The 14772-nt window shown below is 33.2% G+C and overlaps 1 protein-coding gene across 3 annotated transcripts; it reads left to right on the top strand.

Moving 5' to 3' along the window:
• The first annotated feature begins 2862 nt into the window (after positions 1-2862).
• LOC132175601 (zinc ion-binding protein) lies at positions 2863-14466 on the top strand. Of its 3 annotated transcripts, none has more exons than XM_059587591.2 (10): positions 2863-3023; positions 7470-7555; positions 8124-8533; positions 8798-8971; positions 11309-11482; positions 11809-11976; positions 12401-12524; positions 12891-13118; positions 13240-13364; positions 13606-14466. In XM_059587591.2, exons 1-10 carry the CDS (start codon positions 2994-2996, stop codon positions 13989-13991), a joined length of 1905 nt encoding a protein of 634 aa, XP_059443574.2. In that variant the 5' UTR covers positions 2863-2993; the 3' UTR covers positions 13992-14466. The 3 variants fall into 3 exon arrangements, with proteins under 3 accessions (XP_059443574.2, XP_059443575.2, XP_059443576.2); XM_059587592.2 differs by having other exon boundaries at positions 13609-14465; XM_059587593.2 differs by lacking the exon at positions 8798-8971 and having other exon boundaries at positions 13606-14465.
• Positions 14467-14772: the final 306 nt, after the last annotated feature.

The raw sequence follows: 14772 nt of genomic DNA, 5'->3' as shown, positions 1-14772 counted from the left end.
TCTCTCTCCCTTTAGTACATTGAAAAATAATAATTAAAGAAAGTAGAGAGTGAAATAAATAATCGATTGGATTTTGCATTAAAAAAGTAATAATTAAAAAAAGTATTTTTTTAGTAGTTAAAATAATCACTACGGTTAGAGATGCTCTTAGAAATTTTATTTGAGGAGTGCTACACATCTCAAATTTTTCTCTCAAAAGTTAGTTTTCAAATGATGTGTCACCATCTCATGAGATTTATTATTTTGGGAAGTGTGTCACCAACTCATAGGATGATGACACATAATTTGAAAATAACTTTTGAGAAGGAAGTCTTGAGATGTCTAGCATTTCCCTTTCCATAATGATCATTACTTTGTTGGGTGGATGGGAACTGAAAACTGATTATTATTCCTTACAAGAAAAATACCAAACAATGAGACCTATATTTTTTTATTTTATAATTTGATTTAGTTTCCCATGATCAAAACGATTTGGATTTTTAAATGGTATTGTAGTTTCAAACTTTGAATCATGCTGGCATAATGAACATATATATATATATATATATATATAAAGATGGTTAAAAATGAATGAATTTTATAATTTTTCTTAAAATAATATTAGAAACAATGCTCCTGATGTTCTTGTAGACATGTCAAAAAAAAGAGTAATGATAGAGACAACTTTGGCTAAACTTTCTATTATGTGGTATTTTAAAATAAAAAATAAAAAAAATTTGAAGCAATAATATCATTTTTTTTATTTGGTATTAAAAAAAAAACTGGTAATTTTCTTCACAAAAATGGTCATTTTTTTTATAAAAATAAAAAAGGTAATTATTACGAAGAAAAGGACTATTTTTTTTTTTATAAAAAAATTATAATTAAAAAAAGACCACATAAGATATTATTGCTTCAAAAAAAATTTATTTATTTATTTTTTAAAGTAACCACATAAGAGAAAAGTTGAGCAAAAATTGTGTCTCTTTCATTTCTTAAAAAAGGAAAAAAAAAAAAAACAATTGCCAATTGTTTTTTTTTTTTTTTGGAAAGAAGTTCTCTCAATTGTTGACGTGGCAGTATTAATTCGTTCTTTTGCTATTCTTTTTATAAATTTTCTCGTAATTAAAAAAAAACAAAAATTTGCACTACCACAATAATAAAAAAATAGGACAGTAATAGAATGAAATTATAATTTTGAACATTATTAAGCAAACTAATACCAGAAAGTCAAGTGCCACCGTTTCACCCTGTGCCTGTGGCACTGGCACCCAACCCATGGTCCCGAGAGTTGGGTCCTCAGTGACAGTAACCATCCAAAGAGACTCTTACTTATAGAAAAAAAAAAAAAAAAAAAAAAAAAAAAAAAAAAACCAAAAAGACTCTTTTTCATTTATCTTAAAAAAAAAAGGAACATTTATCTTTAAAAAAAAAGAAGGAAAAATTACAGTTTACCCCCCTAAAATTGACAGCGTTTTTCAATTCGAGCACCGAAGTTTCAATTTTTGCAATCCACCCACCAAAAGTTTCAAATTTTTATAATTTGACCAATAGTATCAAAAACTTCCCATATTACCCCTAATTTTTATAAAAAAAAAATTTTAAAAAAAATTCGAGGTGGCAGTAGCCATCCCTTTGGCCATCTAGCCATTTTTGCACCACCAATTTTTTTTTTTTTATTATGAAAAATAAAAATAAAAATTAGGGGCAATGTAAGAATTTTGGGATAATATTGGTTGAATTGAAAAAAATTGGAACTTTGTAGGGGTGGATTGCAAAAATTGAAACTTTGATATTTGAATTGAAAAACGTTGTCAACTTTGGAGGGGTAAACTGTAATTTCCCCTAAAAAAAAAAAAAAAAAAAGAGTTAAATACTTTTTTATCTCATGTAGTTTAACAACTTTATTTTTTGTCGTCTAGGGTTTAATTTTTATCACATGAGGTATTTCAGGTTTACATAAAGACGGAGATGGCATCTTCGTCAAACTTTCGTTTAAAAATGAATGGAAATCAATGTCAGCGCACCTAAAATCCTGACACTTGTCCATATACAAAATAAAATAAAATAAAATAAAATATTTTAAATTAAAATTAAAAAAATATATATTTGGAAAGGGGTGGACGGCTAGTGGCTGAAATCACCCCCAAGTTGAAAACTAGGGGTGGCCAAAACCACCCCCAAAGGTGTTGGAGCCATCCCCGTTTGGCCTAGGGTGGTTTCGGCCACCTCAGGCTGGCTGATTTGGGGTGGCCGAACTACCTCCATCCAAAAAAGCTAATTAAAAAAAAAAAAGGTTGGCCCTTCAGGGTGGCTGAACCACCTTCCAAAGCGGCAAGGGGCCAAGGCAAAATGGGATGGCTTCTTTCGGAAAAAAAAAAAAAAAATTTGTTTTTGTGTTTTGTTTTATTTTTTTTAATTTAAATTTAATTTAATTTTTTAATGTTTTCAATTTTTAAAAAAATTATTTTTTTATTTTTAATTTTGTATATAGACTTGTGTCAAGATTTTAGAGATGTTGATATGAATTTCTGTCAATTTTTGGATGAAAGTTTGATGGAAGTATTATTTCCGTCTTTATATAAACTCGATGTACCTTCAGGCTCCTATGATAAAAACTAAAACTTAAAGAGCAAAAAATAAAGTTGTTAAACTACAATAAAGTAAAAATATATTTAACTCTTAAAAAAAAAAAAAAAAATCAACCTCATTTTTTCATATTAATAAATAACTTTTTTATTTTTTATAATAAAAAATTCAAAATCACTTTCTAATTTATGTCACGTCAGAGTCAGTTCATACTTCATTTTTCCTCTCAAAACTCCCTGCCATGTGCCAACCATTTTCTCCCTCACAATAAATTCCACTCTTTCCTTTGTAAAAACACTCTCCCTCTCTTTTTGGTCTTTTGGGTCCGTCCCCTGCCTTGACCCACAAGCAGACTTTTTGATTCTCCAAGAAGAAGAAGAAGAATGGACCAAATCACGAGGACATAGAGAAGAACATCGGCAACAATGGAGCCACCTCGGAGTTGCACCAACTCGGTAAAATAAAGCATAAAAAAGCCCTGAAAACCTTAACTTATCATTGTTTTTGTCTCTCTCTCTCTCTCTCGTCTCCATTTTTGAACTTGGCAACCCCACTTTCGTTGGGCTGTGTATATTGGGTGAAGTGGGTTTTGCATTTTTTTTTTCTTCTCTTTCTTCTAGAATGTGTTGTTGAGATTTTTCTTTTTTCTTTTATTCGTTGTTTTTCATTTTTTTTACTTTTATAATGTTATGGTTATGGGTGAATATGGTTTTATATTCTGGAAAATCTCTGTATTCCTTCTCTGTTTGGATAAAACTTGTTGTAGGTTTTGCTTACACATGCTTCTCTTTCTTTAAAAGGAGAGTGATGTTATCCATCTTCACAAGAAAACAAGAAAAATTGCTAAAATGCTTTCTTTTTGTCTTTTTGACTTTTTTAAACTAATTCATAAAAGTTGATACAGATTATTACGTTTCTTTTGTTTGCCTTTAATTTTTAGCTTTGTTTGTTGTGAGAAGTTTGCTATGTCTGTTAGTAGAGGCGTAGATGCGTTTACTTCTTCCATATATATGCGTGTATTAATTTGTTTCTTTATATATATATATTTTCTAATTTTCTGCATGTTGAATCAAAGTCATCTTTTGTTCCTAGATACTATTATTTACAACTTGTCCTGGGATCTGGGGCTCTAACTAACGTAAAATTTGAAGCAGCTGCCGTTTCATTACAAAGATGATCATAAGAACTTGGGAAGTTGAGGAGACGAAAGTACTTCTGCTAATATTACACTGTATAAAAAAAAGAGTAAGCGTTTGCCTTTGCCATCCACCTTTATTTGACATTAATATAACGAAAGCTAGTTTACAAACTTCACAGAAAACCCCAGCTTCATACTTGCAATGGAAGCAGGTCAAATTAAACCCTTGTCCTTCCTTTTTCAGTTTCTATTTCATGTAATGGTATTTCAAATTGTCTTTAGCTAGCGGATACCTATTGACTTCGGTATTTACTTTATTTACAAGTGGAATCAATTATTTCAATTTTTTTTTTCGGTAGTATTTCCCCCCAAAAAAAAAGTTTTTAAGTAGCATGGATACTAAGAAGCCATGTTCATATTGGGCAAGATACATGTTATACTTGATTGGTAGGATCCTATGTGACACTCACTTAATTGAAGTATTCATCACACATAACATGTAAGCATAAAGAAGGGAACTGTCACGCCCCTTGTGATGGGTCCTTTAATGCACAGAAATTTATTATTATAGTATGTTATTTAGTGGAGTGGGATTCAGTTCCAATGTAATGCCTCAGTGAACAACATTTAAGAATGGTTTGTCATATAAGTTAAATGCTTAAGTCTTACTGGGATGGAATATATTCTCTTGAGAGGTAAAATATTACTCATGCACCTTGTATGGAATTGAACCTTGACCTTACCCTCCACTCCTTACTTATGAAGGAAAGATATGCCATTTAACTATAAAATGCATTCTAATTAGTGTGTAATTTTTGTGTCTTCCCCTTTTTATTTCCAATACTTGCATGATCATTTGTAAGTGGTTCCTAAAATGTATCGGTTATCTTCAGCTTTATAGAATTCTGTATAGGAGGAGTTATGCATTCAATGTACTTAGTCAAAATATACAAATGACTTAAATTTCTTGTCAAACCCTTTTGGCTTTAGATGATGGTCTATGTTCTTATGCCATTATTGTCTCTTTAGTTGTTGATTATTGACACCATCATCATTTTGATTATGATGATTTAGATTCTAGTCTTGTTGGCATTCTGATATTTGTCCTGTTTGATAATGATACTTTTTCTTTCAGCCTTATAGATTTTAAAACAAAGGTGCTTATGTATTTGATGTCACCTTGTCGCATTATTCCCCTTGCATTTTAATCTTTGTTTGAGACCCTACATCATGTACCTTCTTCAGGGCACACAGTTCTATGCCCTTTTTATATTCCATTATTCAGTTTTACCATTTTAAGTTTTCATTTGACTAAGAGACTATGAGTTTCTGCAAGCCACACTTCAATTACTTCAGAAACGGATGATATTACATTTGTTTTTTTCTTTGTATTTTAGCTTCGTTTCTTATTCATGTATGCTTCACAAAGGTGTTTTGTAGTAATCTTTTACTCAGTCAGTCTATAACTCTGGTTTCAGGTCTTGTATAGACCATTTGGACCTACTTATTCTTGATGGTGTTTGGTTAAACTGAATGTTATTTACTGTTGTTGGGCTAATCACATGTTTGGATGGCAAGGGAAAGAATTATACAACTTAAATCCAACCCAACTATGGGGTGCTTGTTGCTTGGATTAACCTTGGTTTTAGGTTCAGTTCACTAATGTTCCAATTATGACCAGAAAATTTAGGAAGTACAACCCTTCCACCCAATTGGAATATAAGGGAAGTTATGCTCCAATCATCTAGAATAAGACTAGGGATCTAGTTTGAGAAACTGTGAAATCTGGTCTGATGCAGGATCGTTATAACCAATAACAGTTTTAGTGTCATGTTGATCTTCTTGTTTTGTAGCTATAACTGAGTTTTGGGTGAAGAAAGTTGGACTTACCATGTTGAGCACGGTTGTGATATTGTGGAATTTTTTTTCCTTTCTTTGAGAATTTGGAGCAAAATGATAACATATATTGGTTCTTTAATTAATTAGAATATGTTTGTTTGTTATCAAGATTGGTAGATTCTTTTTTTTTTTCAATCCCCTAGAATTTTTAATTTTTCAAAAGTTCAGTCTTTACCATTGAAAAACACTGGACATATGTTTGGATGCTTTGAATTTAGAGCTTCAATTAGCTGCCTGGCTTTTCCAGATCCAATCAAGGAATATTTAACCCTAGGAAACACCATTGTGCGATACTCTTGAACAATTATTGTGAAAGCGTTGGCACCTTGTATTCCTATTTTTAAGGTTGAAATACTGTTCACTTAATAAGTGCACGGTTGTTATATTCCATGCTTCACAAAGAGTTATGCATTCCCCCACCCAATTGGAATATGGAATTTTAAGTAACCGGAGAAACTTACCCTGCTTCTAGTAAGATGACTCTGGATTTTAATAGGGGTGCTTAGTAAGGAACAGATGGATGGGTAAATTCCAGGACTAATTGTGAAAGATATGGCTAGGATAAAAGTCTCTGGCCACTCTTTTTAGCTTTCTGCTATTATATGAAATTTTCCGTTAACTTCAAATTCAGTCCCAGAAAGTGTGAATCTCATATGCATGTTGTTCTTCTTATATATCGTAGCGTAATCTTGAACGCGAAACACTGTTCACTTATTAAGACCGTGGACATAAAAACTATATTACCTATTGCAAATGCATAATCTATCTCTTTCATTTCCTTCATATAACCAAAATCCTCAATATTGATATTTTCCTCCTAAAAGTAAAAATTTATTGGACAACCTTAACTCTTAAGCACCATCTGCATAATCAAATGCCATTTCTACTCAGTGTTGAAACAGTTGTATTATTGTTACTAGAACCCTCATGATCATGATCACCAATAACAAGTGCTTCCATCTTCCGCTATTGTATCAATCAACAGTTATGCTACCTTCACAAGATTGTAATTGCCTCAAATCACTACCTTCACTGCCTTAGTCCTATGGAAACACCATTGTGCATTTTGCCTATTCTATTTTGGTATTCCTTTTTTTTTTTTTTTTTATTATTATTTTTTTTATAGCATCTCTAGAAACATCTTGTTAATTCTTACATCGCAAATTGCAGAAGTTGGTGACCTAAGTGGCCTTTGTTCATTTAAGTCCACCTTGTTTTTAGTTCTCAAGGCAGTGAACTAAAGAACTCTGCCTTCACACCCCTTGTGCTGTCCACCTTGAATTTAGCATCTCTAGGAACATGGTATTCTTAATTCTTCCATGGACAAAATTGCAGAAGCTGGTGACCTAAGTGGTCTTTGTTCATTGAAGTTCACCTTGTTTTTAGTTCTCAAGGCGCTAAACTAAAGAACTTTGCCTTGACTCACACTGTGCTGGGTCCAAACCGTAAGCACTTTTGTAGAATTTAACTATACAAGGACACTTGATATTGTGCAGATTCTTCCATACCAGTACATGCTGTTTCTAAGTACATACATCACAGTCATTCCTTACTATTTTACCGTCACAATTATTAACTTGTTTCAAGTTATATTTCATCATGTATCTTCTGTCTTCACTCTGCATTAAAGTTTCATGCTCAAACAATTTGAATTGAAATGTTCCTGTCTCTGCAGTTTGTCTGGGCGCATGAATACCAAGTATATGTGGATCACATAATTTATGACATCAGGACTGTCATTTGTGTTTACTCTAAGTGATGGCCAGACTAAAGGAACTAAATAATTTGATTGAATTTAATTAAATTTGTCATTGATTAGTAACTTTTATTTGGAATTCATATGCGATACTCTTCCACCTTGCAGAATGAGCCTTGTGACATATGTGGTGATGTTGGATTTGAAGAATTGATTGCTACTTGCAGTAAATGCAGAATAGCTCGTGAACATGTGTATGATAATACCCTTAGCCCTCTCTCTCTCTCTCTCTCTCTCTCTCTCTCCGTGGAGGAGTGTGACCTTTATTTCCCTCATTTTTGCTAGAATAGTGTCTTCTAATTATGATCAGTCAAAGAAAAATGATATGCATAATTTTTTTTAGGTATATTGTTTCCCTTGTTGTTGAAAGCGAGGAGACCTAATTCTGCTGGTTCTTTCATGGCCCAAATGCAGTGTGTTTGAAACCAAACGTGGTCGGACAGATCTCTTATACTTCTTTTCTGCTCTTGAACCATCATAATCATTCTATGTTATACTTCTAAATTTTGTAAGGTCACCTAGATGGAATAGATTGGATGTGTATGGTATCTTCTTCCACTTTTATTTATTTTATTTATTTATTTTTTCCCCTCTTTTCTTTTCCTTGCTAGATCTTATAACATTGTTGTTACAAGTTCCTTCTTGCCTACACCAAACTCCTATTATACCTTAATCTAAATTTTTTGTTTGATGAATATAATACGAAGATTAGAATTATGGTCATCCTTTTTCTCAAAATGTTTCCATTTTTTCCATTTTCAGTTATTGCATGTGGGTTAATCTCAGATGGATCCCAGAAGACTGGATTTGTGAATCATGTTTGTCAAACAACATAGTTTCACCAGAAGCTGGTAGGAAGAAAGACATTGTAAGAACCATGCCGTGGGATCCCCCTGATGTCGTCTGCAATGAAAGTATGCATACATCAGGTCCCAGTTCACGGGGGCAGGCTTATCCTAGAAGGCAAAAGCCCGTAGAAACGGGCAAAGTGAAGTTCATTCCTACTGAGGAAGTCATTAGGCTATCATCGGGAGCCACTGAAAAACGAAATCTTTTAAGGTTGAAATTATATCATAGTGTTCGACCTTCAGGACTTGTGAAGTTTCCTAGGCATGGTGGTGTGTGTTCAATGCCTAATCAACAGACATCTCAAGCATTAAAAAAATTAGAAGGTGATAACTAATTTTATTTTTTGAAGATTCTACTTTTACAGTAGTTTTAGGTTAATCTATGGTTGATGCAAGTTCAGTTGGGGATAGTTCCTACATCTTAGCCCGAAAACTGAAAAAGGTTTTTGAAAGGGATGGAAAGAAACAGATGAGATTCTCAAAATCTTGCAAGGGTGTAACTGATTTTTTGTGCTTGTGTTGATTAAAGGTGTATATGTGCAACTATTCATCTTAAGCATGCAGTTGCTGTTATGTTTTCTGTGTCAGAACCAAAGGCTCCAGTTGCTTTCACAAAGGAATATGGTCACAAGGAACAACTGGCAGCTACCTTTCCATCTGCTAAAGTAGTTAAAACTTTTGAAACGAATGTGGAGAAGGCTATAAATAAAGCATCATGTGCATCTTCACTAGCAAAAAAATGTTCGACTGTTGTCAGTACAGGCAAGAAAACTTTTTGTGTTCTTATTTGAAGTTGTTTTTGCCTTTAATTGAAGATTGTCACTTTTTCGTTATTGAATGAAATGTCGTGACTCATTAAAATAGAAAATGTTGAATGGAAAGTCCAAAAAGTTTCAATGAAGAATACGAAACGATTAATGTAGGTTGTCTTACTTATAAATGCTTTTATATTTGTCTTGATGAAAGAAAAAATGACATAGGATGGCAAAAAGGAAAATCAAGGGTTACAAAAATTAGAGTTAGTGTTTGTAACAAATTGGGTACCGGTGAAATTGATTGGGAAAATTAAGGGCTTATAGATCTAGTTATCTTTGTGGGAACCAAAGAACATACGATGAAAAAGCAAAGAATCACTTCTAGCATCGCATTAGTACCCTAATACAAATCTCAGGTAGGAATTATCTTTTTAAATCAGCTTACGAGGGGAGAGTGCTCAAAATCTTATATGCACATAGTTAAAATTTCACTTTACCAATGTGGGACACTTCGGATTGTAATATGTTATCACATTTCACAGCCGACAGCCCACTATATTGACTCTGACTCGATGATAACTTTTTCTGTTTTGGCAGTAATACTCACCTATTAGTATTCAATAGCTTACCATTATGCTTAAACATAATACCAAGACATTTTTATCTAGCCTATAGGTTGCCCCCTTTGGGACTCGGTCACAAAGTCGCAACCCATTCGATCCCATACTCTATGAGCTACGTTCGATCTCATACTCAACGTGGCAACGGTTATGATACCAAATGATACAAACCTCATATAAAACTTACCCTTGAAAATTGGCTTGGAAGGAGAGAGTGCCCAAAAGATAATAACACATGGTTAAGATTGCATTTAACCGATGTGGGACACTTAGAATTGTAGCATACTCTCTTAGGAATTACTCCTTCCAAAAAAGCAGTAGATCTTCTAGGGTTTGAGAGAAAATTCATAACTGGTTGTAAAATTTTGATAAGAGAATTATAATTAATTGAGTTATATATATATATATATATATATATATATAGGGTTTCCAATAACCTCACCTAATTGTAAAAGCACTTAATCATGACCCTTGAAAGAAGTTTATTTTGACCCTAAACCCTAATTGTAAAAGCACTTAATCATGACCCTTGAAAGAAGTTTATTTTGACCATACATTTTACTTGATATAATAAAAGACCCCTATGCAACATGCTTGATACAGTGCCTTGAACAGTAAACCTCGGCAAGTAAACTTAAATTTAAATGCTATGCAGAAGCCACAACATAATCATCCACACCAAATCAAGGCTTGGGGTTGTTAAATCTGTCCTTCACATTTCTCATATGAAGTTTAAGTGGCTGATTTCAATAAATAAGAACTGGAAAAACTATGTTGACTTTACATTATTCAAACATCAAGTGATTCTGTAGGTGTATCAATTGTATATGACATGCATACTTCAGGTTCTCCCCTTCCAAATAAAATTTCTGTTACTTATCGAAAGAGAAAAAAATAAAATGATTGAAAGATCTTGTATTTTTTCTACATATTTACATAAAGGTTGTTCTCAAATAGGTTAACATAGATGGAAGAGAAAAAGCTAAAGAGTCAATATGATTTGCGCACTTACGGTTTGTGCTCTCTCTCAATGCATTGTAGATGCTGGTCTAGACTTGGTGGCTCAACTTGAAATTTTTGAGTCAACTCAAAAAACTTTATTTTTTGCTTTTCTTGGTAACAAACCTGGTATAGACTTGATAGCCTCAACTAAAGTCAACTGCATTTGAACTGAGTATGTTACTTTTTGGATTATAATCGACTGAAAGGTTTGAAATTATTTTTATGATATAAATATGTTATTATTTGTCATATGTATGGGTTCAGTTAGTAATCAATGTGTCTTTTTTTTTTTCTTTTTTTCTTTTTTTTTTTTCTTTTCAAATGTAATAGTAGTGTTGGAAATAGGTTGTTTATGGCATTCTATCTAGGGTTAGAAGAAAAGTACATTACATTATCCCAACCACTAACTGTGAGTTTCAATTAATTATGATATAAAATTTTTAGGTACAAGTAGTAGTTCAAATGAGTGATGCAAATTGGGATTGTATGAACCAGTTGGTACAATCCTTTTCTTTTTTATTTCAATAAAGAAAATAGCGGCCTCACTAGGCAAACCTAGCTATGAAAAAGTCCTCCCAGAACTTTTACCAACAGGCTATGAAATGGCTGTACAAGTTACTATCTTGAGTACATACAAGTTTGATGCTCTTGCCTGGTTGTTTGTGCTATTAATGATATTTACATATGAGTGCAATTGAATGATTATATGGTCTCCATGTCAGGGAAAGGGGCTCTTATAGCTGCTACAGAGGAGCTTGTTATGGAGAAACCATTGACGGGAGCCCTTATTCCTGCCAAAGAAGTTGAAACATCTAATATGAAGACACAGAATACTATAAATAAAGCATCACGTACACCTTCACCAACAAGACATTCTTCACCTATTTTCAATTCAGGTAACGGAATCCCTATTGATGCCAATGAATTTACTAATAGGAGCTGTTGGGCTCTTTGCATATCATTATTTTGCAACTTCCATTGCTGACTTAGAAGTTTTCTAATAACAAACCTAGAAGTCAAGTCAACATTTTTATTTCTTTTTCGCCTTACTAAAGCTATCTTTCACCAATTAGAAAGCATCGGATTCGATTTAAGTGGGGGCATTTATTAATTCAGTATTTTTATCATAAGTAAACTCAAAAGGTAATGCACTTGTTGGGTATTTTATCTTTCAATATATAGATTTTCTTTTATATCTTAGTCCTAATGATCTCTATTTCAGAAAAAATGGCTCTTGTGGATTTGGAGGAGGATATTTCTGGAAAACTACCAATGGATCCCCCAATTGCTAAAGAACATGAGAATTCTACAATGAAGATAGAGAACAATGCAAACAGAGGATCATGCACATTTTCACCACTGAAGCCTACTTCTCCAATTGTCACTTCAGGCAAGAGACTTGGCACCATTTACTTATAAATTTTACTGATATGAAGTATTGGGTCTTGCCTATCTTCTGTTCATTATTGTTAAATATCTAGATTTTTTTTATTTTTTAAAAAGGTTTAAGTGTTAAGAGACTGAATAATTGTTTCACTTTATTTTAGTTACATTTCATTAGTAAAAAAAAAAAAGAATAGATTTTTACGATTAAATTGATAAAGTTTTGACATTAAAACGCATATGCCATGATATCTAGACAAGATATGATTTTACTTACCAATTTTTTATTTTTTTATTTTTAAATAAAATAAAAGATGTATTCGAATAAACTGTCATAATATCATTACATGATATTAAAAACAGTGTTGTTGTTGGAATTTTATTTTGTAATCCGATTGCTCTTACTAATTGCTGTTCCTCTGTTTTTTTAGGTGGTAACTTTGAAGCTGTAGCTGAATGTAAGAACTCTGATGTTGAAGAAAGAGATTTGCTGAATATTCTACCCAAATTCAAGCTTTGTTCTGATAGTCTCCCGTCTCTGCATGTTACTTGGAAGTGGGTAACCATTCTCTTCATGATTTTGCATATAACCTATTCTTTTATGACTCTGGAAGTCATTCATTCATTAAGGAATGCACAGAATTCAATATTTCCACCATTCTGTCTGGTGGATTGTTTCTTGGTACGCACAGGCAGATTATATTCATGACTTTTTTTCTGGTAGATTGTTTCATAATATGTGCAGGGCAGATGCTTAATCTTATGATATTGTAGCCATTTAAGTGAATACTTTCCTTAATGGTATAAGGTGCAAAAGTTGTTATGTTCCTTTAGATATTTACTCGAGCATGTAAATCTTGTAATTGAAATTGCCATGGCTTTCCAGCTCTAAAAAGTTTTCATTGTTTTGTCTTTCTTCAGGGGAGGCTTTCTTTTAACTGCTACACGTGTTAAATTTTATGGTGGATTCCAGGCTCAACCTCCATTTACTGTCAGTCGTAAAGCCTTGGAGTTTTCAAAAGGAATGCCTCAAGTCCTTCAGGTTCAGCTGCTTCCTCGGTGCCAAATGTGGGCAGACCTCTTCCAGAACGATTGTCCTGATCTTAATGATATTGCTCTATATTTTTTCCCTGCAGATAATATTGAGAGGTCTGTTTTGGACTTTGATTTCTGGGTGAAAACTCTTTTTCTTCTTCTTACTTTTTTTCTCATTCTAATGGGATTTACTGGTTATAAACTTTTTTAAAACATGTCTTCTATTGATTTCTAGATCCAAAGGGAACATTGCCTGCCTGATTGAGCTGATGGAGGTCGAAAGTTCAATGATGAGAAGCTGCGTCGATGGTGTGGAGTTGCTGATATTTACATCAAAGCAGCTGCATATGGACTCACAGGGTGAGTTATCCGGCATCCACTCTTTCGTACATTTTCATTTACTTTTTTGTTGTTGCTTCAGCTTTTCCCATAGATGAGTATACTAAGGACAACTGCTTAGGTTTTCTGGTTTAAATTTTCCTCACGAATTACTTTACTTCCTTGGTTTAACATGATCGTGCATTTGGGAATACATAAAGTCATATTACTTCAGTTAAATAGCACCTTTCTTTTATGATTTACCTGTTTATTATGAAAATAGCAGAATGCTTCTTGTGGGGAGTCTTTCGCGTAGTTGAAAACAATCAGACTCTTGACAAGGTAGGTGAGGAAGATACTCCATTCATTTCTCCTTTGGAATGTGTAAGCAATGACCACATGAGCGTGGAGAACAGTGAAGAAGTTGATATGGAAATTGATATGGTAGGTGGGAAGGACATGGGGAGAGTTGATATTGTTGTTTCAAAAGATGCATCTAGGAGAGATGTCTCTGCTTTGTGTTCTGGGGATATTGACAAAACTAGAGGTGACTTTGCTTTGAAGCTCCCCTTACAAAGCTCAAATGGGAAGCATTTCACTGTGGACCAACTTGGCTTTCCTCCAGGCTTTGAGAAGATTGCAAGAACAGATTTGAAAGATACTTCATGACAGACCATAATGACAAAGGAAAAACCTCTTCTGGTTAGTGGGAGAACTTATAATTTTTTGGGTATAGGAAATATAGGTCTTAAGGTTGTCTCTCAAGATTAATTTGTGAAAATAGTAAATATAGGAAATATAGGTCTTGAGCCCAAACCCTAACTCTTTGAATAGTTCAGTTGGTCCAGCAATGTAAAGATCAAGTTAGAATTGGAGACACAAGCGTTAAATTGCCCTACAGATTGCTTTCTTGCATCATACGGTACAGAGTGTATTTGTACAGTTTCTTTCATCATGGACAAATTAGGTTGTCCATAAACTGAAATTCGATTTTGTAACAACTATTGTCTGCTTGATCAGATATAGTAAGATGTTCACCGGCAACCTCCTTTGTTGCTTTGCTTCCAAGGTGTCTCTTCTTATGTTAAACTTGGTAGGAGAAAATATTGTTGAAGCTTTTGTTTTTAGGCTTGTTTATCATATTTGGAGAAATAGCAACGCTATTAAGCATGCAAATCAGCTTCTTCGTAAAATAAGTTTGGGGAGGAAGACATTTACTATCAATATCATTAAGGGATTGATTCCTGGATTTTGGCGAAGGTTTGATCTTTGTTTTGGTTGAGTTCGTTGCAGTGAAGTTTGAGATTTTCAAGTCTATTCCAAAATCTTGGTTTTTGCTTGTTTTGCATAACGAGGAGTGCTATGCTTACAAACAAATTTTATAGAAAAACTTTTACAAACTAATGTGACACAACATGATTAGTTTTTTCAAAATTTGAATTTATCTTAT

This window comes from Corylus avellana, chromosome 3 (assembly GCF_965113065.1).
Source record: "Corylus avellana chromosome 3, dhCorAvel1.hap1.2, whole genome shotgun sequence".
Lineage (NCBI taxonomy): Eukaryota > Viridiplantae > Streptophyta > Magnoliopsida > Fagales > Betulaceae > Corylus > Corylus avellana.
This window is presented reverse-complemented; position numbering and strand designations above follow the sequence as displayed.

Excerpts from the sequence above, each read along its gene's own strand:
- LOC132175601 (XM_059587591.2), top strand. The coding sequence starts at position 2,994 with ATGGAGCCACCTCGGAGTTGCACCAACTCG. Across the intron at positions 11,483-11,808 it reads TTCACCTATTTTCAATTCAG|AAAAAATGGCTCTTGTGGAT; the intron begins GTAACGGAATCC and ends TCTCTATTTCAG. Across the intron at positions 13,365-13,605 it reads GCTGCATATGGACTCACAGG|CAGAATGCTTCTTGTGGGGA; the intron begins GTGAGTTATCCG and ends TTATGAAAATAG.